This window comes from Rhea pennata, chromosome 29, assembly GCF_028389875.1.
Source record: "Rhea pennata isolate bPtePen1 chromosome 29, bPtePen1.pri, whole genome shotgun sequence".
In the NCBI taxonomy this organism is placed as follows: domain Eukaryota; kingdom Metazoa; phylum Chordata; class Aves; order Rheiformes; family Rheidae; genus Rhea; species Rhea pennata.
In genome coordinates, this window is record NC_084691.1 from 2,139,398 (window position 1) to 2,165,384 (window position 25,987).

Consider the following 25,987-nt stretch of genomic DNA (forward strand, 5'->3'; position numbering starts at 1 on the left):
TGAGATATTGCTTGGTTTTTAAAGGTGGAGGAAAGACCATCATGTTTCGTCTTTCCTACTGATGTAATTCCAGCTGCCATTAAACATAAAATGTCCTTGGGCTGGAAATGGTCAGGGAAGGTTGACTATCATTCTTCAATTCAAGAGTGGGTCAGGAGATCACAGAATCACAGAATGGTTGGGGTTGGAAGGGGCCTATGGAGATCATCTAGTCCAACCCCACTTCTCAGCCAGGATCACCTAGAGCATGTCGGACAAGATTGCATTCAGGCACATTTTGGTATCTCCAGAGGAGACTCCACAGTCTCTCTAGGCAACCTGTTCCAGTGCTCTGTCACTCTCACAGTAAAGTTCTTCCTCATAGTCAGGTGGAACTTCCTGTGATTCAGTTTTTGCCCATTGCCTCACGTCCTGTCACTTGGCACCACTGAAAAGAGCCCAGCCCTATCCTCTTGACACACTCTCTTACGGTATTTGTAGACATTGATAATATGCCCCCTCAGCCTTCTCTTCTCCGGGCTAAACAGACCCACCCCTTGTAGCCTTTCCTCATACAGGAGATGCTCCACTCCCCTAATCATCTTTGTAGCCCTATGATGGACTCTCTCTGGTAGCTCCATGTCTCTCTTGTACTGGGGAGCCCAGAACTGGACACAGTACTTGAGATGAGGCCTCCCCAGGCCTGAGTAGAGGGGCAGCATCACCTCCCTTAACCTGCTGATGACACTCTTCCTAATGCACCCCAGAATACCATTGGCTTTCTTGGCTACAAGGGAACATTGCTGGCTCATGGCCAACTTGTTATCCACCAAAATTCCCAAGTTCTTCTCTGCAGAGCTGCTGGGGATCCAGTTGTTCTGACAGAATATTCCATCAGAGATGATCATCGATAATGTCTGAGGGCTCTGTGTGCTTGCTTTACTCCTGGTATGTGGCCTAATGGTGTCTTTATAAAAAGCAGGGCAATTTCAATAAAAGAGGTGGAGTCCATACCCTTGTAAGATTCCTGGCAGGATTCTCCTAGCTGCTGGAATTTTTCCTGCCCTCAAACAGAGGCAAAATTTGAAGCCAGGCCTCCTACATTAGGCCAGCTACCATTATTTGGAGTACACTTAGGATGGTGATGGGTCCTCCACAGATCTGGTGGAAGATGCTGCACCTGTTTTCCTCAGCACATAGGAGGACCTCTGGTCCTTAACACAAACACTAGTGGCTTTTTTTCCAAAGAGGAGCAATGAGGAGTTAGGGATCTATAATAATGAGGTCAAGAGCCTGCAGAATCAGCAGGGACAGGAAGGAGAGAGCATTGGAAATGGAACCAAGAGGAGGCATGCAACAAAATCTCATCTTGGAGCACCCAGAATACTTTATATTGATCATCAGCTGCCCCAGGGGGGCTTCTCTAGTTTTTGCACAGCCATGGGTGAAGCTGATCAGGTCATTGACCTGTCAGGAAACAACGAGCCTTTATGCAAGACATGTTCTTGGCCGGAGCAGGAAGCCTGTCCTGTAGCCACATGCTTCATTGAACTGCTATAAGGGAATCAGGGGAGCTTGAGAAGACTTCTGGCAGCAATGCCTTCTCAGATGGACTTGTACCTTTCAGCAGCCCTTGGACACCCAGTGAGGATGGCCAGCAGGACTCAGATTGAGATCTGCTGGCAAGAGGCTGAGGAAGTGCACAGAGCTTCTTCTGAATGACCAGAGAGGAAACTCTCTATTTCCCATCAGTTTTCCTTGTAAGTGCCTAAACCTTTAGTGAAAATTAGATTCAGGCATCTAAACAAACTCTACTTTTGAAGTTTTTACCCAGTGTTATAATGGCATTTAGCACCTTAAGGTACCTAGAAACGTCTGCACAAAGAGGTATCTGCACATGGATGTTCTGCTGCCGAGCCCAGCTGAAGGGAGCGGAGTAGAAAGAGCTCAGCCAATAGCTTTGACCTCATCTAAAACTGTTTTTTTTTTCCAAAAAATTTCAAAATAAAATCCTTACACCGAGTTTTTTTAAAGATCACAACTGACTCCATGTTTGAAATCTCTCTGTTTCTCCCTAGATAGAAATCCTTGAAAGAAAAGATGGCTTCTAACAGGGCAGAGATTGACTCATCCCATAGCAGTGAGAATGCGGAGGGGCTTGATTTGCAGCAAGACAGTGAAAGAACTTAATCTGTTCTGTCTATCAAAAAAAAAAAATCAGCTTCCAAAATAGTTGTTCAAATCTATACTTATCAGCTCTGGAAAATACTGGATTTGAGTAGATTTTTAAGTGATAAAATGTATAAAAATAATAAATTTCCAGGAGTTAAAACTAGGTGTAGTCAAATGAGAAAATGAGGCAGTGGTCTTGGTTTTAACATCATTAAAAAGTGTTCCTTGTTAGGCTGTTAAATACTGAGGACAAAAGTGAGATGCTTGATGTGTGCAAACCCAGAGCTGATGCTTCTGTAAAGCGTTGTAGCAGGCATTAGATTTTCGGCCCAGTAACTGATTATCTTGGATGAAAGTTCATATCTTGGGACAAACCTGCAGACTGTTAGATGATGAAATGGTGCTTTTCTGACCTGAAAAATCTCAAAGCCCATGTGTAAAAACTCGTGCTTCAGAGTTTAGATCTGGGCATGTCCCTAGGTGTACCTCAGGATGTCCGCACAATTTCTCTCTGGTCCTCAGTTTCCCACCTGCTATATCAGATTTACTGTTTCCCTTCCTTTCTCGCATAACAGCGTGATTTCCCATCTCACTTCAGTCAGGGAACACTGGGTTAATGCCACCCTCATTTAATGTCAGCAGTACACAGTAGTTAACCCTCTGCGGATAAGACACTAGATGGGAAAACAAAAGGAAGAAGAACCAAATTCTCCCAGACAACTTTCTCCCAGGCAACAAACAAAAAGTTTTATTAGCTAAACCCTCTGGATGCTGCATTCCAGATTGGTAACATTTCGGTAACACATTGCAAACGTTTGACTCATAGAAACTTGGAAGGCTGGAGCCGGGGGAGGGGGAAAGAGCGTCACATTCCCATTCCCGGGCAGGGTTTAGTTGTTGGGGAGTTTTTATTATTATTGTTATTTTTTTAAGAACTGAAACTTCTCGCTGTTTAATAAAAAAAGTGTTTGAGTCTGACGGCTTTCACCGGGTTGCATTGTGTTTTTGACTAAAGGGGCTGGGGGAGGAGGGTTTGTGCTGCCAAGGGAGGAACCCAGGGCAGCTGAACTCGCTTTTCTTCTGCAAGTTTTTTTCTCCCTCTGTGTTCCCAGGACAGGGTTGGCTTTCTAGGTTTGATAAAGCATTTCCTTCCATTGTCATTCTATACGGCCTCTGGGCCCTTCTCTCAGTCCCTCCCCTTTCGCCTTCCCCTCTCTTTCTCTCTCTCTCTTCCTGAACTTTAGTGAATCTTGAGATATAAAGAAAGCAGCTGCCTCCCTTAAGCAATATCTTGAACAATGAGACCTCATCTCCAAGGACTTTAATTCCTCTGGATGCAAGGACAAAGCCAGGGTGAGTAGCTTGCTAGTGACTCTGCTGGTCGCTAGATCTGCAAATGCTAGATCCGCAAATGCGTCTGTTTCCGCGTGGGATTAAACTGCTCTGGTGGGTGCTTGTGTTTGTTCCTGAAGTGCCTGTGTGCTGGGGTTCTCCCTCATTTCTCTCAGGCTGCAGAGGTATCATATAGCACAAGTGTGTGGTGAAAGAGCAGATGGTATAAGCGTTAAACTCCCAAACCCCAACAAGCACTGCCTGACAATGTGCTAATGCTGTCCCCATCGGACACCGCGCACTGGAGTCGGCTTTGTTACCCAGCTGTATATCTGGACTCGGTCCACCCACCAGCACCCCTCTCACCCTTGTGAACCTGGATAAAGCCTGGGTTTTCAGCAAGGTGGGAGGAATCCTGATCTCAAAAGCAAAAGAAAGGGAAACAAAAATGATGCAATCAAGTGTGACTCCGAGCTGGGCTCCGGGGGAAAATCCTCCCCACAGCTTTGACACTGTGCAACCCAGTGTCACAGAGGGGAACAGTATTAAGCATGCTTATTTCCGTAGTCTGGCGGCACTTGATTTCAGAGATGAGAACTGTGCTGTGCAGATACTGCAAACTTTCATAGCAGCGTCCTTGTCATTTCTGTTCCCTGCCTTTAGCAGACTCATAGAAAATTTCCAGTCTATTTTCAGTGGTGAAGTAAGAGGTGGTTTGAGCACAGGGAACTTCTGCTCCATGCAGGAGATCAGCGACTCACAGCCTCTGTGTTCTGGGCAGAGAGCGCAGCCAGCATTGCTCACTGCAGTCCATATTGTGGAAGTTATCAGAAAGCAGGCAGCACTGCAGTGTGTGTTGTAGCTGCAAAGATTGCTATTTGGTGTCTAGTTTTGCCTGAGTGATCTGTTTAGATAGTTTTGTGGGTAAAAAGCAGAAGACAAATACATTATCTAAGAAAGAGGCTCTTGTGACCCGTGGTCCCATTTCCTAGCACAGGACATTTCAGAAGCAATGTAATTTACATTAATTAGGGGAATTCAGGACAAGTGATGAAGCTACTTTCTAACTTGCAACTTCCAATAAGGGGTCCCATTCTTACCTTCCCCTGAAATTGTAACTGATTTACATGGGAGACACTGAAAGACATAAAGGCATAATCGAGATATATCTCTCAAGATCTTCCCAAAGAATCACATTTCAGAAAATAGCACATTGTAAACCTGCCAGCTCCTCCTGCAGAGCAGCTACCTCCAGTCAGAGCTTCCCAGGACACTTGCTCCATATGATGTGCACCAAAACAGCTCTGCACGCCTGGCACTTCTCCACAGCCTGCTCCTTGTGGGAGGCCTTTGCAAACTGCTAAAATATACTCAGCTTATGAAAGTTTCCTTTCAAGGTGTTTGCAATATCTGCACTCTAGCATGCAGATATACTTACTGGTCTAGCAGTCCCTCTCTTCGCTCCACCATTATACAAACTTGATCAGTTATTTTGCTTTCAGCGGCTAGGGGACAATGAGAAGAAAGGACCAGGGTCCATAACTAAGGATGTCTGAAGTCAAAAAGTTCGCTCTCTCACTTGTATCAACTCCTCTATTTGCTGAATAACTTGCAGTGTGTTACTTACCTTCCTGGGCTTCATGTTACATTGGAAAACCAGGTTAAAAGCAACATGCCGAAACATGGCATGCTTCAGAAAAACATTTCTGGGTCATTGTACTCGTTCTTAGCAAACTTGTAAACTCTGGAGTCCTTTACACGGAAAAAGCATAGGTGGGAAATCAGAGAGATGCAGCAGCAGCTGGTTTGGGGAATGAAGGTACCTTCGGTAGTTACTGCCACTTTCCCCATTCCCCATTCCCCACATGTTCATCCCAAATTCCTGACTTCTGCCTTGGAACAGGGAAGGAAGTCTGGGATCAATATAATTAGGATGTTTTCCAATGGCTTTACTGGCCTCCTTTTAAACACACATAGACTTGTTGTGTAAAGTTCATCCAAATAAATGTTGACATGCACAGCTGAGTTCTTCAGCCTTGGGTCCCTTCGCAGGCATAGCAGAGGAGGAGGCTTTTCAGGTGACTATCCATCTCAACTAAAAGTAGACATCTAATGTCTTCTTCAAATCTGGATAACATAAATCTTTCCAGTGAGGACTTACGAAAAACAGCCAATGACTTATATTCGAGGTTAGCAGAATACAGCCATGGCACTGCAAAAGGATGGTATCAGATCCATCATGGACAAAACCTGAAAAATTAGACCTTTCAGAATGTACTGGGAGAGCCTCACTAAACAGGCTAATCTCTCACATGTGCCAGTATTGGAGATGTACTATTTCACATTTTTACATATGGCTTAGAAAAAAAAAAGAGTATTACTGATAAAGTTTGAACATGATGAAATGTTTCTTTAGTGGGGGAAGTAATGAAGAGCAAAGACAGCTGCTATAGGGAAATCTTGGTAACATGGTAAACCTGTGCACATACAAGTAAAGTGATTTCGCATGAGAAAGCACTACAAGATTGTGCCGTTGGGAATAGAGAACACAGACCGAAGGATCTGTTCTAGGAAACTGTCTATGGAAAGGATTTGGACACCATCCTGGATAATGAGAAGAACATTGCCCCACTTCACCCATAAGGTCTAATGTGATATTTGGACAGATAAACTTAACAAAGAGGAAGGATCCCTGTTATGAGTTTTAGGCCATTACACTATGTCCAACTTTAACATCTACCATTCTAATGGGATTTAATACAGAAATTGGACTTAAGCTACTTTACAAGGCTAACATGGTGATATATATATCATTCTGAACCTTCACAGATCAGTTTTTGGTCCGCTTCTATTCAGTCATTCTGTTGTTCTGTTCTTCAGTGATTGGGAGGATGATGGGAAACAAAGTAATTCCCAAAAGCTTATTCAGTGACACAGAAACAACAGGTCTGTCCTTCAGAGTATTTGACACTCACTGTAGCTGAACTTTCTGGAGAGTGCATGTGTTAATGCCTTTCAGTGTAGGGCATATTTGCAATGCAGGGTTGTATTTTAGGAAGCAGTGCCTTGAAGAGGTTATAGGAGACTTTGAAAGAAGAAACCTACTGGTACCATTTCCGGTATTACATGGCAGTTGAAAGAACAAGCATGATCTATGATCTTTGGCCTTATAAACAGGGAACTATCAAACAAAGTATAAAAGTGTTATTAGTCATCAGAGCATTACTAAAACTAGTTGGGATTCTGTATCCAGTTCAGGTATCTTTTGAAACATCGGATATTTATATGCTGTAGACAACCTAAAGGTTGTACTGTATTCTACAACATATAAACTGTACAAAACATGACTTCAAGTTTTCTAGGAAATATCCAGAACTTGTGGTTTGTGCAAGAATCATCCAAAGAACCTATATAGTCTGTTATGCAAAGTCAGAGTAGACTAGATATATTTTAACCTTTTCTTTCCTTAAAATCACATTTCTAGTCCAATACAACAGCAGACATTTTCCTTCCATCTCAGTGCAGCTGTGTTTGTGCCATTCAGTCTTCTATGGAGACCTTGCTGTTAAATCCTGCAACCTTGGGCAGTGGTCTGGTATTTCTGAAGATGGACTAGGAGTTGTAGAGATGGCACTGAGAATGAACATTAGGCTAGATGGACTAGGTAATGAACTGAGAATGAACATTAGGCTAGGTAAGATTACTTTATTCCAGAGAGGATCCGAGTCTATGAAGATAAGGTAAACTGTCACGTTTCCCTTAAACTCCATTGACTAAATTGAAGCATTTAGATAAAATTGAGATTTAAAGTAGTAGAATGAGAGAGGTAAAATCAGCATCAACAGCCTTGATATTGAAGATACCTCAGGACTACAACAGGAGGAAACCTTCGAAATTGTTGTGCAGCTGCCTGGGACAGATATTTTTCCAGCAGGAGCTGACATGAGTCAATATAAGTGCAGATGAAACCTTCAGATTTAATGAAGCTTTTCAGAGGCTTAATTACATTCGCTTGATTTTCAGGAGGAGATGAGAACTTTACTGCCACTTCTGCCATTGAAAGTCTTCCCCAGCTCTATGCCCATAGTCCTCTCCATAGCAGCCTCCAGGAGTTCATCTGTATTCTTGGCACTTACACAATGAGGAAATTGGCCAGCTTTTCCATATTAGCAATCAACTTTCCAGGGATGTTGCATGTATTTTCCAGCAAGAGATGGAACAGCATCAGCAGTCCTTTTATCTGCCAGGCCAGGACTGCAATTCTGCATTAGGAGGGACCAGATACTGTTAAAAGACTCAGCTGAGAGCTTTCAGAACACAAATGTCCAGAGATGTCATTCCTTCAGCTCGGGACCTCTGTATTCAGACCGTGTCCTGGCACTTGACCTTCACACATTGTACTTGCTGGGACATTTTGGCAAGGCATTGTGTTTGCTGCCATCAGTAGTGCTGCATCCCTGCTACTTCTCAGTGTACTCTGCCCCAGCCACTCCCGCTGACCTGTGACAGCCCCACTGTCACACCAGCAGGTGAGTGGGCAGAATGGATAAAGGAAGGAGGGACTGGTGGGATGACAGTGCTGCTCTCTAGGCACTTGTTCCTCTTGATGTAGTTTTCTTCGTTCTTGTTATCTTGGGAGAGCACCAGAGAGTCTAGCAGTTTCACCTTCCTGGATTTTTTTGCCCCTTTCCTTTGGTGGAACTGAGCTTGAGATCACTCAGTGGGGGGCTGTCATGTGGGGTGTTGTGCACATGCACAAATCTCACTGCACATGACCTTGGATAGTGCATGGCGTTGGGTGCTTTCTTCCTGTGTACACAGAGAGGGGAAAATGAGATCGTGTGCCTAGGAATGGCCACTAGGAACAGTTGGGAAACAGATGGGACTGAGGCAATGTGAAATACAAGGTGACATTAGTAATCTAACACCATGGAGTGCTATTAAATGTCCACTCCTAAGATGGCTTGCAATGAGGAAGATGCCATATCTCTGAAACAGCAGTCTTGACTGTCCAACAGGGACCTTTGTCACTGCCTGATGGAGTAAATCTCAGTGACTTCCCAGTGATGATGATGATAATGTTTTCTGGAGTAGCCTATCTATATTTAGAGAGAGCAGAGACACCTTTCTCTAAGTGTTCACATTGGTAATCCAGATTGAATGGCCTACTTAGAGTTTGGGAGGTGCTCACAGTTTCTTCTTCCATTCTTTATTTCTGCAGTTCTCTCTGAAGAGCATGGCTCTCAGAGGTGTAGTCTGGCTATGATGGGTTTAACTGTATCAAGACAACTGAGGCTGGAAAGGATCTCTGGGGGGCTCTGCTCCAAATCCCTCTCAAAGCCGGGACAGCCTAAGTCACCTTGCTTATGGTCTTGTCCAGTTGAAGTTTGAATATTTATTAGGTTGGAGATTCCACAACCTCTCTGGGTCCATGTTTTAGTGTATGACATCCCTCACAGCGAAAATTTCTTTCCTAATAGCTTACCAAAATTTCTTCTATTGCAGCTTGTGCTCAGTGCCACTTGTCCTGACACTGTGCACTTCCAAGGAGAATGTAGCTCCATCTTCTCTACACTCTCCCATTAGGCTGCTAAAACCAGCAATCAGATCTCTCATTCAGCTCTTCTTTTACAGCCTGAACAAATTGTTCTATCACCCTCTCCTCATATGTGCTCCAGTCCCTCTTCATCTTGCTGGTTCTCTACTGGACTCACTCCAGTATGTCAGTGTCCTTTTAGTGTGGAGCCCTAAACTAGACTGGTTGTTCTTCACTGCAAGGGCACTGTGCTGACTAATATTGAATGTTTTGTCCATTGGACAGTCCCTCAGCACTCTCAGGTGCATCCTATCTGGTTCATGGACATACATGCACTAAATTTGCTCTGAGGGCTCTAAAGTGATCTTCCTCTGCTGTAGGTAATACTTCACCACACCACACTCTGCACTCGATTCATATTTCTCTTACAAAAGATAGTGGTATGATTAAATATTGATACTTCTTCCAATTTTCTAAAGAAGGCTTCAAATATTTTCTCTCCTTGATCAGTCACTGTTATATAATCCATGCTAGTCTGTCCTCTGAACTTTACTTGCTTAATAAAACCATGTATAGGCTGCTGTTCTTTATTTAGGACTGCCACTGGCTTCATAGAAACCTAATGGAAAACAAGAGCTTGAAGAGTCCACAGTGAAGCCAAAATTCACAAACGTTATAAACAAGAGAAGACTTGGGTAAGAAAGGCTCCCCTGGAGTTCACTGGCATCTTGGTAAGAGGAATGCCATCGTGTTGTCTCCTGGCTTTGCTGTTTGGTGCACTGTGAGACAGATAAGGAATGAGAGGCCTGGCAAATGCAGTGGTTTAAGATTAGACTATCAGGAGGTTCTTGTGGCTGCACACATTGTCTATCATGCCAGTCCGGCTGCACTGGACTGATTTCAAGCAATCAAATTTGCATTCTTATAATTGTGGGGACAAACTGGCAGGGAACTCCTGTAAGGCTCCATGGGGACTGGATGTTACCCAGTGGAGATGCAATTGGTGAAGTGAAGATCTGAGTAGGTTATGGGAGCGGAGGCAACATGTGACTTCTGATTCTGTCCCAGTAACCTGCAGATGTGATATAAGCGTACTGTATGTAAAGTTATGGTTATGTGAGTCATGTAAAGAGTGGTTAGTGTGATTAGGAGTAGGGAGACCTGTTCTTACTAGCCTAAATGTCAAGTGTCTGCAATGTCCCCCTACAAGGTCTATTTCTCCAGTTTCTATAGCAATGCCTAAAAAGGATGCTCCTGACTAAAAAGAGGGGGGGATGTTGTCCATTGCTGTAGTATCCTCACTCCAGCATCCACCAGCGAAAGATGCAGAAGACTGTGGATAAATGCTGTGGACCACTCCCAGCTGCCCTTTCTGTCCAATGGCCCCAGAACTGCCATAATTGTTCTGACCCATCACCTGGCACTCTAGTAGCTCTGCTGTCCCCTTTCATCCCCATGCTCCCATGGTGGAGATGCCACAGCTGGAGGCACAGGAGGAGCAGGATTAATTTATACCTCCTGCTGAGCAGTTCTGATCTGGCTCTGAAGCAGAGGAGGGATCTCTGTTGCAGGGCAGTGTAGAGCAAACACAATGAGCCCTACACAGGCAAAGACATCTCTGTGTAATACCCTAAAGGCTTAAAGACTGAAGAGGAACTTAATATCCAGCATCATCCACTAACAGTGCGGAGGCCTGCAGGCAGTATCATCAGTACAATGGGCAGTAGTCACAGCAGTGGCCTCATTACTGTTTAGCTATGCAGTTGATCTGCAAAGGCCGTATCAAGGATTGCTCTGCCTGCAGAGTCCTGCAAAGGTGCGTGAATGGCACATCCAGGCTCTGACACCTGAAGAGACACCAAGTGACAGGCACCAGGCCATGGCCTTACTTACAATGACACTTTCCCTGTTTTATCCCTCCTGAATAGACACTGCCATGCACTGTGTTTGCATCATCAGGTTGATGCACTTTAAATATATGTTAACTGGGCTCTGCTAATTCATCAGGAAGTTTACTTTAAAAGCAAATATAGCCAGTGACCAGATATAATCCCAGGAAACAGGTAAACTTTATTGTTTCTAAGAAACCAGGTAGGCGATGCAAAAATCTTGCCTGAACTGCAAGCATTTAGCAAATTCATGATGGCTGCAGCTGATAGTTATAATACCACGAGACATGCTGATAAATACTAGGTTTTTGTGTGGTGGCCGCACAGGAAGAACCTTGTGACCACACACATTCACTCATCTTTGAAATTTGTTGTTCAAGGTCATTGCGGGGCTATTGATGAGTCTGGAATAGTTATTCCATCAGCCTGTATTACAATCTAATTCACTGCTGTCATGGCATCTTCCAAATGCAAAACGCACTGCAGAAAACTTGATTTTGTTCTGCTTTGTGCTGAGTCTGGCAGATGTATGCAAGTCTGTAAAACTCATCTTGAACTCGTGTAAACCTACATCCCATACTAGTGTAAACCTAGGCTATATTTGCAGTCCACTTTCAGGAGCAAGTTCTTGGTACCAGATCAACTCATGCTGACCACACTAGCATCAATACTAGCATCTCCAAAGCAGACTAGCTGTTCCACATTGCTTTGCAATCAGCCCAGATATGACACATACCTGTAACAGAACTAAAAGTTATTATTTTGTTGGGTTTTTTAGTTCAAAGTGCTCGACCTAATAATAAAGTCACATCACCATCTGGCAGAGTAGGGTTAAATAGTGTGAGGCCAAGGATGTGTGATATATGCTCTGAGTGTGACATGGACATTGTAGGTGGATGGAAGGAGCAAGGACTTCTAGGATAGTGCTCGAAGTCTGTCCAGGCTGAAGGGAACCAAACTCTGCATGTTCATGTCCACACAGTGTTCTTGGAGTGGAGCCAGAAGTGAACCCTCCTCCTGTTACATGTTCCTCCTGGGGAAAACTACTGACTTGTTCTGAAAATGAATGTGGGGAATTAGCACATATACAGTGTGGATGATTAGGGAGTCAGGAGGCTGGAACTGAGCCCAAAGGACTGGGTAGATGCAAAGTCAGGGTCTGAGTACTTTGAGAGATTTATGTGAAGGTAATTGCTGACTTAAGCATCCCCTGGAGAAGATAAAGTCTCTCTATAAGGTCATCAGGTCCATTAGACACTGCTGCAAGCTTGTACTCTCAGACCATTCCTGCTGCCTGTGCTCAGTGTGCCCAGCAGGCAGACTCTAGAAGACAGGTAACACATTGCAATTCAGCCTGCTTAGTCTTTTATTCATGCTGTCCTGCTCCTCCCTAGTAACTGCCTGCCGTCCTTTGTTCTTAAACTGCATTTATTATCATGTCATCAAGCACCCTCAGAGAGATGGAGAAAAGTGTTTCCTTTCAAACACAAATCCCAGGACAAGTCTGGGACAACCCTGGCCTTTTCACTTCTTTTTTTTTGCTTGGTTTCATGCTGGCAGAGCAGTTGTTCCAGCCAACCCTGGCTTAGTAAAAGCCCAGGGAATGTCACATGCACAGAATGAGCAATGTCAGAGCTTCAGGCCTCAGTCCAGAAGACCCTGGGCTGGACAGGCAGATCCCAGCCTGGAAGACCTGTAAGTGGCCAGATAGTCTCAAAAAGGAGAGGAGAAAAGGGCTTATTTTAGGTCTCAAGGGAGAGCACAAACCATAGCATGATTTAAAGGGAATATAGGCTCTCCAGAGACTGAGTTTGAGTTTGAGTCATTCTCAGGCTTTGTGTTTGAAGTGAAGCTATTTCTTCCATCTCTTTATTTCTGTGCTTTAACACTGGTAAACAGCATGTGCTGAATGCTGGTCATTCATTCAGTGAGACCCAGACCCTACAACTCACTCAATAAATATTACAGCAGAGTCTGCTTCCCTCTAGTTACAATTACTGACTTTAGCTCTGACAGTACACATAGAAGTGGGGAGGACCTGGCTATTGAATCCTGCTGACTTTTCAGATCAATCTCCTCTCTGTTAATTTGTCTAGACAAAAGGTCTTCAGCAAGTTGGAAAAACATTGTGAGATTCCTGGGTATTTCACAGCCCTCAGCACGTTCCGGCCCGTTTACTGAAGGTGAGACCCTGAAATTATGAGAGGCTCAAGGTCTTATTGCTCTGGGACTCACAGGAATGATTTATGGTTCAGGGACTAGAAATCCTTCTTTGTTCAGATGTAATACGAAAGGATACCTCTTCCATTTCTGGAAATTGTTATATTTAAGACAAGTGAATCCGCATTAGGAAAAAAAAAAAAAAAAAAAAAAGTCTTTCTAGAAGCTCAAATAGGAAATATCTTTATATACAAAACTGAAAACTGAGTCTCTAATCCATCTTGTTCCTTTCCTTCTAGATGCCCTGATCACCTACCTAAGCATAGAATATTGGAAAGTATGGAAAGTATTAAGCACTCGTTTCATTTTTATCAAAAGAATTAAAACTGTATTCAGCTCAAGAAAAGCTGAGTGTGATGTTTTCCCCCCATTAGTCACATACCTTAGTTTCCCCTCACTTTGTCCATAAGGAAAATCTGGACTCAAAATGGCATCTTTCTGTAAAAATGTCCATAGAGCAGGGACTAGAACCAGGCAGGTTCTTTCTTCTGCAAGTTTGCACTTTCAAGCCATAGATCTAGGATCAGATTAATCATTACAAATCCACACTACTACCAGAGAAAATGATCCTGACCTCCCAGCTCTCATTGCACCTGTTTCCTCTCCACCCAATGGTCCTGCCCCTCCGCAGTGCAGATACTGACTTTCTATAGCAGTGCCATAGTGCAGGGTGCATTGACTCTGCATATTGTCCACTGTTTCTTGATAATGCCATGCAGGAATTAGTAAAATACCCTAAGAGAGTCCAGTGAACACACATATCTTAACCAGATTATGGTGATACCCTCAGATCATCAAACCTGATAGCAAATTCTCCTTTAATTAATCTTGATTTTCATTACTTACACTACCATTCTCAAAGTGGGGCCACTCCTGCTCCTGCTCCTGCTCCATTCCAGTAGCATCTTCCACTGATTCTTAGAGGCAGAAATGTGCATATCCACAGTCTTTGGATTTCTCAAATGAAATTTGGATGGTAATTGATGGCTTAACCTAATTCACTAGGAGAGGGTGGCAACATTTAGCTTTAATAATGAAATCTTTCCTGCAGGAATTGCTAGGAACTACTGTAATAATAACTAGACAGCAGAAATCTAAGGCATTATGTTTCACATTTTGCAGAGATAATGCTTTCCCTTGGAAAACATCCCTCTTCCATCGTTTGTTTAATGGATTTTTTATGTACCCCCCTTTCAGTCTTTTGTGCATGAGCTAGCAAGAGCATAATGATATTTTTCTTCAGTATTCCCTACATAGGAGCTGCTAAAAAATAAGGATTGAACTCCCCTTTTCAGGTACAGCTGCATTGTCCAGCCACTTCCCCAATGCAGAGCAGAAACTTTAAAGACTTCTGTTGTCTTTGCACATTACTGACAATGCTTCAGTTCCTACACTGTGCTGTTAGCAGGAATCTGTTCCTTTTAAAAATCCTTCATGTCTTCACCTCAGTGAGTGACAGGGCACTCTCTGCAGACTGCAGTGATGGTATTTGTCTCATATAGCCAAGTTCCAAAGTCTGATCTGGTTGTCCAGGCTCTCTCCCCAGTAAATGGAGATAAATCCTCCCTTCAGAAAGTGAGTCAGGTTCCCTTAAAGTAGGTGTCAAACACTGTAACCTCTGGCGGTAGCTGTCTGTCTCTTTTGACTACAAAAGGAGGCTAAAGCTAACTTCCAGCAAGCTGCAAGATGACTCCCATCTGAGGTGTTTGTTCTAACCAACATGGAGAGCCTTTAGGATTCACAAATAGGAGATCTATGTTTAAAGGGTTAGTGCAGTTCCCTCTAGTGCAGTTAACCCAACATGTAGAGTAAGCCAATGTAAATACCAGAAGCATTTAGACCCTGAGCATTTCCTGACCTGTAGCACCAGGGAAGCACATGGCATCCCCAGCTGATGCTGAGCATGGACCGCAGTTTGTCTTCCAGACCAATCCACTGTTCCTGCCCTGGGTGAATTAAGCACTGGCTGTACCAAGAGAGGAACATGAGATAGCAACTTTCAGCAGAGACTCTAGTACATGTGTATCTACTGCATAGCTGGGCTGGGAATAAGGTTTGTAGCTGTATATCTCAGCTGCTCTTGTGGCTATATGACCTATCTGAGGGCTTTCTCTTGTAGATCTTCAGCACTCTGTGATGCAAGTGCAGATGGCATCTGGAGCTGATCAGAGCTCAAGCTCCCTTTACACAGTGGAGGCTCTGTGTTCTCCTAGCCCAAGCCATTGGTTGCCTGTTGGCAACAGATGGGGTGCCTAGCCCAAGCTTTTATGTTCATAGCATTGGGAGACTAAGCGTGGTCTGCTTTGAGGAGCTGCAGATCATTTTCTTTTCTAGTATCCACAAGACCCTGCAGGAATGAAGATGCTCTGGTGGAGCACAGCCCTGCATCTCACAGGCACTGCCCCACCAAAAGGCATGGAGCTACAGCTGCTGCTTCAAACTGTCCTTGTACAAATTCTTCTCAAGCATTACTTTAGAGCCTTAAGGTCAGAGCAGAAATTTTTTTTAATGAAGCTGTCTCATCTGCAGCAGCAGGTGCTGTAGATACCCAGAGCTGGGCTCTGATCGTGAGCAGTGTTTGTTCACCAAACCCAAGAGATTCCTGAGTCGGGAATGCCACTGGAGGCCAGCTCTTCCACTCCTGTGGGATAGCATGGCTGGTTCTCCTGGCTGCAGAGGACCTTGGGATCTGACTCTCAACCCAGGAAGATGGCAAGAAGGCAACTTAATCCCTTCTGCTTTCTGCACATGCAGCACAAGTAACATCACTGTAAGGGGAAAAGGATGAGGGCCTTTTTCAAGGTTACAAGCTTCATATTTTTGGACTCATTTCCTAACACTGGAGCTGACCCAGGCTGTGAGCTGTTGAAGTTTTAGGTCTTTTGTTTGTTTAATTGAAGTGATGTTTGTTTTTGATCACAGGCATTAGATAGGCACTTCCTTTGCAGGCAGGAAGCAGTGATTTCCTGTTAATTCACTGGCCAACTCTCACTGTGCAGGAAACCTAGCTCTGCTGAGTATTCACTTTTCATGCAACATTTTTGGAAGATCTTTTGTGTTGTTGTTTTGTTTTCTCTTTTTTTCCCCTGCAAGTGGTACTGGTATTGTTGGGTCTCCATAGGAAGGATGTGTAGAGACAGCACTGAGTCAACACGCGTGGGGCTGAGCAGATTGGATGGGGTGGACTACTGCAGTTTGCCTAAGATGTTTCCATTTTGTCTAAAATCTTTTGGTGAGGTTTTATATTTCCAAAATGCAAGAAAGACAGAGTCACTTTGCTGCCTTCATACCACAACCAAACGTTCTACCAAACATACTCGGTTTTGACAGTTATTTGAGAATAGCTATATGTTATCACAAACAGTGTGATATCTCACTCATGTTTTTGTGAATCCCATTCAGCACAAATCCACATCTCTAAGCGCCAGATGTCTTTGCAAAGTGTTGCCAGTCTCTTCATTGCTATTTTGTTCATGTGTGCCATGTAATGAAATTGTTCCTCTAGGACACTATTTCACTTACTGTCAAGGCAGGTGTATTTGCAACAGGTCATTTAAATGACTTGCTCAGTATCACAGAAGGACTCCACATATGAGGAATGAGTCAAAACAGAAACCTGGATCAAATCAACCAGCCCTTGTGGTCTGTTTGCTTCCTGTGCTAGAAGGACCTTTAGGCAGATGAATGGGACAGTTCTAATGTGATGCTCTGTAAGGATGTGATGCAGCAGGTGAATTTTAGTGCTGCTCAAGTGCACCATTTCTATAGCTTATACTGTGACGGATAGCTGCTCTCAACCTCTGCCCACCTTGGGCACAATTGATTTTGTTTCCTCAACAGTTTGTAAGCATAGGCAACTCATTTTTCATCTCTACAATACCCTGCTGGCCTGTTCCCTCCTTGGCTATGTCTGTATGTCCAGGTCAGCCCAATAAAATATCAGACAGGAGTCAGGACGGTGTTAGATCTGATGCTTCACATCTGAATAGATCTTGTTTTCGAGGTGGAAAAGAAATGCTTATGCATCTCCGTCATATCAAATACAGATGGAACAGAGGCTACTTGGCAGCTCCATGCACACAGGAGTATAGGCATTTTTATTCAGTGTGTTTATCCTGGTAGCATCTAGGAGCTGAGATGGGGCTTCAGTGCAGTGCAATGCCCAAAGATGAAGTACCAGAGAATCACATACCTCCTGCCTCAGGAAGCCCTGACAGGCACCACTGCAAACTGCCCGCCAGTGACAGACGCCAGCTTTCAGTGCTGCGTATGCTTGTCTGCCTGAGTTTTTAATTATTTTGCTTTAGTAAAGGGGCTCCCCTGCAGAGAGGGGATTTGTGACAGGAAAAAAAGTGTCTGTAGGAACAAAGAAGCAGGGGAAGGCAGAGGGAAGAGGGGGAGCACAATAGCTCATTGCTCTGGAGGGGAAGGGAGGGAGACAAGATGACAGGAGGGAGAGGGATTAGTCCTGCAAATGACTGTACACATGAGAGATGCTCAGATGTTTTAGCCAATGTTGTACAAGATGAGAGCTGCTGGACATTGTCCAATTGTCATTGGAATTGAGACATTTCAACGGATTTCAGTGGATGAAATGTAAAGGGAAAGACCTGGAGATGGGACCTGGAGGAGGAGGAAGAGCAGAGCCCTCCTCTTCTTTGCTCCCAGCAAGGCCCAATGAACTTGCCCTTTAGTCCATGGCTTTGCTGAGCAGGGTGTGAGGAGACAGCTCTGACCACCCAGGACAACTTCTGCCACACACACCGATCTGGGCCATAGCCTCTGTAGCAGCCAGCAGAGAAGTCACAAGCAGAGACCTAGCCCGTGGCGCGGGCTCCCTCCTCCATATGGTTCAGCTACGGCTCATGCGCAGGCCATCCAAGGAAAACATTCCCCGGGCTGCTCTCACACTGCACCAGCTCTCGGCAAGCACGACCTGCGCCATCTCAGCCTCCTCTCCCGCCTCGTTCCTGAAGAGCTTTCCATTCCCCAGGCCCCTTCCAATCATTGCACGTCAGTGACATCATTGCCGGTTGCTATGGAGAAGCCAGGTTGTCCAAAACACGACCCCTTGGCCTCATCCCATGTGTGTCAGGAAATGAAGGTTTTATAGTACATCTTTGCAATGGAGCAGAAACAGCCAGAGCAGGAACTGGAGCCTGGGGACATACAAACAATTCACCCTCCATCTCAGGCCTTCCCAAGGCCTCCTGGCGTGTGACTCCTCTGTGGCCTCTCCGATGGGGAAGTGGGGATCTATTTCTTGGGGTAGCAAGACTGATTTATGTCTTTTGAGTTACTTCTGGGCTGTTGAGCTTTCTGCTTTGCTCTGAAAAGCCCAGGTAGTGAGGCCTGGAGGAGAGACAACCTGAAGTTTTTTAAGCCAGTGTCTAGGGAGCAGGCAGAAAGTCTGCAAGAGGATCTAAGCAATATAAAAATAGATGCTTTCCACCACTAAACCCCAGGGAGCACATGGTTCACAGAGACAGAAAGACAAAAAGCTGCTACTGGCTTTGGACTTGTGTAAAATGTGCCCTAGAAGCAGCCTGCCGGGAAGGATGTAGTTCAAACTGCTGTTTCTTGACTGAGTGACTCAGCTGGAGACAATCAAACTCATCTCCCACTTCAGTTATAGAATTATATTGCCTTCTGAGGGGTTGTGACATGAAGGGAGAAGAGCAAAGGGATCGAGGAGTGCCTATATCTCCGAAAGCCACTCAACATTTGTCTGAAGTCAGCGAAAACTCTGGAAAAACTGTTCCAGAATTAATGATTACCAAAGATCTTGTAGACAGTGTGGGGTCTTTCAGAAGGAAATGTCAGGTGTCATTCTGTGGCAGGGAGGAGACACCACTGTTAAAGGCAGCCTTTGTTTAGGCAGAACATTACAAACAGACTCTTTCTTCTCTCATGCAGTATTTGGTAGTGGAGGTGTTTCCCTGAGGGAAGGCTGGAAGCCTTACCCTTGGATCATCTAAACTCAGGCCAGAGAAAGCACGAGATGTCCTCAGAGGAGCAGTCCTGCCCTGACCACAAAGGCAGGTTGGATCTGCTCCTTCCTTTCAGCAGTTGCATAGCTCACAGCATACAAAGCTCCAGTGAACACCTGAAACACTCAGTGGCATTGCCAACCCCAGCTTCAACTTCCCCTCCAAATTCACAGCAAGGCCAAATTTCAAATCGTTGCTGAGACTCAGACGTGTATCACCTCAAATGTAATGTCTCTGAAGCAGCTCAGGATCTGACACCTTTTGTCTTGTCCTTGCCCTTCCTGCTCTCAGTTTGCCTAGGAAATGAAAACACTGTTTCCAGACAGACTGTCTGAGCATCTCCTGACAGATGAACTGTAACATGAGAGTCCAAGACACAACGGGCCTTGAGGTCTCACCATTTCATGTTGCTGCATCTCACAGCTGTGCTGGGAAGTGAACCATACAGCACACACAAGCATGCATGTGTCTGCACATCTGTGCACACTTGCATTGCTAGATGCTTGGTGTATGACTGCATGGGCAGGTATGTAATTAGAAATACACCTGTGCAAGCCTTTGGCAGCACCATGTGTCTGGAGAGCAGGGAAGCAGATAAATACCCAAACACAGGAGCCCTGAGCCCTATGGAAAGTAAATAACAGGAAGGAAATGATCCTCAAACACTAGCATGGCTTGGATCTGGTTTCCATTCTGTAGTGCAAGTTTCTCTCTGACTTGGAGGCCTTTTCCAGTTCCTTTACCCCTGCTCCGTGTTGTCCCTTTGAACCAGTTCATCAGAAAACAGAAGTAATGAGCAGGTCAAACAGCATAAGTGTTTTTGGGATGTGCTGGAAAATAAAAAGTTGGAGCCTTTTTGTTTTGCATACCCCATCCGGGGGCACAGTGCAGGCACAGAGATGGAAAGTGCATGCATGAGATATCAACAGTCTTGTTTTGGTCTCACTTTGCTTGATATCTTGCCAATGCCACAGTCAAATTACCCTGATAAACAACAGCACGAGACAGCTCAGACTCAGAAACTAGGGCTTGCAGTGACACATTCCCAAGATAGCAGTGCTGAGGCCGGCCCACTGTACTGCGTTGCAGGCTCCCCCTCTTGCAGTGGGTGTTTGAGGGTTAAAAATAGACTCCAGATTTCAGTTAGTAAATGCGGAGGCAGGGAGGAGAGAGCTGTTTATCAATGCCAGGGTTTCCCCTGAGACATTGAAATGAGTCAGATAAGAGACTAGCAACAACTGTGCACATGTCCTACTTCACTAATGCTTGCAATGCTGTTCCAAGCACGAGTCATTCTGGGTAACTTTTTCTATGTGCCGAGGTGTCTTAGAAGCCAAAGTCTTTAGGGATTTTCAGTATGACTCAGATTCCTACCAGATTTAGTTGCTTTATAGCATCTTGCCCTTAGACCCTTTTGAAAACATTGCTCTCTGTCATTAAAACTCTGGCCTGGGAAGGCAATTTCTGCAGAGACAAAAGGTTAGGAGGCATTCCTGCTGTGATGGAGGCATGACTGCCTCCATCCCATCCAGGCTCTGACCTATCTGCAGGGACTCCATGAAGGGATGAAGACAAGAGATGCCAGTGCCGCAATTGCACCTCCCATGGCAGGGCAACCATCACCTGAATTTTTTGCCACATGCAAAGAACAAACTCCTGACATGTAAATCAGTTAATTTAAACTCCCTAATCCAAGGATTTTAGAAAAGCATGGGTGAGACTTGCACTGTCACCTGTTACTGCAGTTCAAGAGTGTGCTCCTGCGATGCTAAAGCTCCTGGGGAGCACAGAGAGAGGCAGTCAGCCTCCTGCACATGGAGAAGTTTGCAGGTATAAAGCAGACAAACTCCATGGTCTGGAAATGTTGGGTAGGTCCCAGGTTTTTTTTCAAATGAATGAGCACTGGTAGGGCCCAGTTACATGAACAAAAGAATTACTACTGCAGGATTTACTTAGGCTCCTAAAAATAAAGTGGTGGAAAATGGGGATAAACTGTTAATGGAATAAGCAGAGCTCTTGCAACTGCCATTACACTGCTAACATTTGAGATCTTTATAGCAGCTGTAAAGTGAGGAGAGCTGCTCCATCCCCCTGGGAGCAGTACAGTGTCATTATTGCTGTTTGCAGAAAGGACAATCAAGGTTAAGATCCTTGTATCCAAATCTGGGTGCTCAGAAGCCACCAACACAGGATGAATTGACCAATGCTGCTGTTGGGAGCGGAAATGGCAACTTTTGAGTCCAATCGAAAATCAGGGCATGTATTTAGGCGCCTTCCTGTCTTTCACATGTACTGTTCTAACCATGGTTGTGGTGGCAAGTCCTTTCCTGTTGAAGTGGACATGGTCTAGACAGCAGTCAGATGGAAATTGGTCAGATAGTTACGGTGAACCCCTGTCTGTAGGTACAATGCAATCTGCAGCAGTTTGAGTTGGCATGCAGGTTGGCACACAGGTTCTAGGCAGTATCTAGGGATGCATTTGAAAAAAAGTCAAAACGGCAGTAAGAACCACAGGTTTGCTTTGCCAAGGGGGTAGGGTGAGCTGTGAATGGGACCCAGAGGAGCATGAAGAGGCAAGCTGGTGTGTTACTTGAGCAAAACTGGCAGTGGCACTGTGTTTTCTCCTTTATGCAAATAGCATGAAGCGGTTTCCACTTGCCAGCATATACTCATTGTAGAAGTTCAGACATGGAGCCTTATTTGGGTTTGTCCAGAGCTCTGTGCCTGGTAACACCACAGTGCCTCTGAGAATCATCTTTGTGCATATCTGCTGATCACTGAGTTCCCTGCCATGTCCCAAACTCAGCTGCCCAAGTGATACCATGGAGCCTGTACTTCTCTGCTGTCCCCCCTCCCAGGAACAACAGCCCGGTCTGGTTTGGTGCCAGATTCTCTTCATTGTGCAAGCAGGTCCACGATTTGCACAAACTTTCCTTCTTACAAACATAACTGAATGTTGCAGGAATGATCAGAAAGGATCATTTCAGCCTACAAAATGTACACATGAAATGCAGGGCAAATAAACATGCCCAGAGGCCCTCCCAGGACTTATATTTGAGAAGGGGAAGGCTCCTAAGCTTTTCCAGATGGTGCAGATCCTCAGATAGACCCTTTAGGCAGAGGCAGCTCCCAATCTATTCATGTGCATGATCCAATGATGCCTTAATGTAAAGGCCAGGCACTGCTGAGAGCAGTGACCAGGACACCAGACCTCATTATCATGGGATTACAGGCACCTCGCTGTCACATAGACCCTGCGTCACCATCTGCCTTCTAACAGCTTCAATGGGGGTGACGGAGACTTAGCTGCATCCAAAGCCTTGCCTCTGGTCTACAGTTAAGACACATGGGTCATGTGCTCGAGTCACCCCAGACTGGTTAGTGTGCACAAAGGGAGCAGTTTGTTGCTTCTTTTAACGAAAGACCAAATCAATCCTTCGCAAGGTTTCTGAAGTCAGGTTGACAGAGTGCATATCTCAGTCTGGTGGGAAAGGAGACCAATGCTGCTGAAATCACCCCACCCCACCCCCCATTTCCAGCCTTTTCCCTGTTGCCTGGGTGTCCCCTTACCTCCTTAGTCCCACTCCTAGGTACTCAGAGACGCCCAGCAGCATCAGATTTGGGTGCTCAGCTCCAGGCTGTGAATGCTGTCATGGTAAAACAGCTCTCATCAGCATCTCTGGGCCTGCCAATACCCCAAAGCATTTGCATGTGAGGAGATTTCTAATACTCAAGAACCCTTTTCCCATGGGTAACAACATATTGAAAGCCAGCAGTTGGGGCCTCAAAGTTACTCAACCCTAATTTTTTAGAGGGGGTGGTTTTCAGGGACGTATAGGCAAAACCAAGACTCCAAATAAAACTAAATGTGGAGAAAGAGCCGAGGCAGATACAGAGCCAAATCGCACCACAAGCAGCATCCAGAACGCTCACATCTCATCCCAGTCAAGACCATCTGTCCAGTAAATTGATTTTGCCTAGGGGTAGGCTGTCAGGCCAGCTCCAGTGAGTTAATCGAGGGCACTTTTTCATTGCTAATACCTCGCTTGTGGAAGCCTGCCTTTGCTACAGCAGTGGCTTCCTGTTTGACTCACACCTGACAGCCCTGCTGAATAAGTCAGGGCCTCTCGCGCTCACAGCAACTGAATGGGGCTGTTTACAATTAGAGAACATGGGATTCCCAGAAAGAGGCTCAGACCGGACATCCTGAAGCGAAATACCCCAGGCGTCACTGGCTAAAAATAACCGTAGCAGAACAGTCACCAAACAAACAGCGCACACTACCACCAGCCCCTGCACAAAGCTCTCCCATATCCCGTGGCATGGGGGAGCGGCAGACACGGGGCGCTGAAAGGACCAGCTGCTCTTTCCTCATTCCCAAAGGATTTCTCTGACACAACATGGTGTCACAAAGCCTGGTGGCTGTGGCATGCAGTGATTTTTTTTTTCCCCCTTTGCCTCCCTTTTTAGAGGAGGAAGAGGGGATAAAATATAAATAAAGCAAGTTTTAGCTAGAAATGGCTGGTGGAAATCAGTTCAGCCTGTTGATGAACTGAAGGAAGCCATCAAGGATGGGAAGTGGGATAAGCAAGAACAGCCTCTGAGAGAGGTTAGCTATTTTACTGGCTGTCTCTGAACCTCAAGGGCTTTCAGTGACTGGGTGCACGTGTCACTGCAGCCAGCTCTGGAGAACTCAGAATAGCCTCTGGGAACAGTGCAAGCCACTTTTTAAAATCAGAAGTCTGATCCGGAAACACATCTTCTTCCACTGACAGCCAGCATTCAGGATCCACAGGTTTTTATAGCCAACGCTCACATTGGATATGCTCATCCATCAGTGGCTTGGAGCATGAGGAGAAACAGCCCCATGGAACCAGTTAGCTCTCTGTGGACAGCAGAGCATTGTTGGACATTGGCCTCACATCTGTTCACTAACGCTTTCCAAGCAGGGGATCCTGCTGTGATTTCACACTTGGAGCTTCACACAGGGTAAACAAGTGCCATTCTGGCACTCTCTTCCAGGTTTTCTCTGGGAGAGGCCAATAAAGAACCTTGCAGAAACAGATTGCACGTGAAAATAAGATGACAGCACTCGCTGAATCCTTATGAAATTTTCTGTGAACAAAGTTGGAGCTGGGGAAGGGGAAGGTGCTAAGGTGCTTGGGCCTTGGAGAGTGGAACTCTGAGAACGGGGACATCACCATGTGATAAGACCAATCTGTGCTTGAGCTGATCTGTGCCTTGTGGTAGCCACAGCACAAAGCAGACTAGTTGTTGGCTTTGCATTTCATCTTCAAGTTCATCCACTTAAGCAGAATTCAAGAAAAGCAAGTAAGATGATCCATAGGATCATTGTAATAAGACAAGTAGAAGGGCACAGAAAGAATCATAAAGGCTCATAACAACAGTCTTATACTCCAGTTAACCTCTCTGTACCAGTGATTTCAGAAGATACAAGCCTCCGTTAAAAGGCACTTACGCAATAGTCTGCTATTAGAGGAAGTTTCTCTTTAACACCAGGCAGTTAGTGGTTGATTTATGTCCTACAGCTTTAGATTGTATAAGATGCAGGGGAGTTGCATAATAAGATAATTTGACTTTATATTTCTTATAAACTTTTTCTGTGGGCAGACATCTTCTTTCTCTCTTACCACCTCTTACATATCAGCAATATTTTGAAGATGCAAAGAGAAGGAAAATATGGTCATTATATGGTTCAGATTATCTTTATGTCCAAATAGAAATATACAGTTCCACAACTGGAATAATTTTACTTCTCCTTCCATAATATCTTGTTGCAAGGAATTCCATATGTTAACGATGTGCTGTGTAATTTCTGTAAACCAAAGGCAGCGAAGAGTGTGAGAAGTCTGAATATAGCATTTCCAGCATTGCCAGTTGTTCAAGGCTCATAAACATAGCAGTTGGACAAAAGAAAGGGAGAGGGTCTTGGTGCAAATCAAGGACTGGAAATTACTTAACGAAAAGTTTGTATGGCTCTTGTAACTAGCAGAGTCTTGCCAAGGTACAATTACTCCAAACAGAGTGATGGATCCAAAACTACTAGCTTCAAGGGGAAATGAAGCACCAGTGGGAGGCAGTTAGGAAGATGCAAACTAGGGTAAGGAAGTGACATGGAAGAGGCTTTTCCTGGCCGTTGACATCACAGATCAACAGCAGTCTTGTTCTACATATGCAAAAAAAAAAAAAAAAAAAAAAAAAAAAAAGCATGCAGATATCTGATACCCCTGAGAGGCAGGTGCCATTAGCTTGATTAGGAAAGGAGTTACCTGATCATGACTGATTGAATGGCATAAGATGGACTATGATAGGGAAACGTGCATGAGTCTCTGTGCAAGATCTGGGCAGGTGGTGAGCCCAAAGAAGGCGGCATAGCCAGAAACGAACAGACAAATCTTTGGTCAGATCCCCTCCATTTAAATGGCTATGTATTAATGGATCCATGTTCTTATATCAGCAATGTGTGTGCACTGTTGTCAGGTGTCTGTAACAGAAGGGAGTCTAGAGCTTCTTCTCCCTGTGGAGTTATGTCTTGCTGGCTGGTGTGTTTCACTTCTTTGATCTCAGATGAGAGTGAATCTCAGAGCTCAAGCTTTCTGCTGTTCAGGGGAAGCTTGGAGGCAGTGATGGATCTGGCTCTTTCTGAGCATTTTTCAGTGGACTGGTCATTTCTCACTAGCCATAGCTCAAGTACAAGTGGCAGAGGCTATGTTGGATGACTCTGTACCAGGACGGATAGCAGAGCTAGAATAGGGGAGCAACAGGGTGAGGTGAGGTGTATAGCTATTTGTATACCTATTTTTTTTCCTGTAGTTGAGTAGCTGGAAAGGAAATCTTTCCTTTCATCT

At 44.9% G+C, this 25,987-nt stretch overlaps 1 protein-coding gene across 1 annotated transcript in view; it reads left to right on the forward strand.

The window, feature by feature from the left end:
- Positions 1–3,326: 3,326 nt before the first annotated feature.
- HDAC7 (histone deacetylase 7) overlaps positions 3,327–25,987 on the forward strand; it is a 120,443-nt gene continuing 97,782 nt past the window's right edge. The window contains exon 1 of the mRNA XM_062597535.1: positions 3,327–3,504. Coding sequence (XP_062453519.1) covers positions 3,486–3,504 — 19 coding nt within the window. The 5' untranslated portion in view covers positions 3,327–3,485. The remainder of the gene's footprint in view (positions 3,505–25,987) is intronic.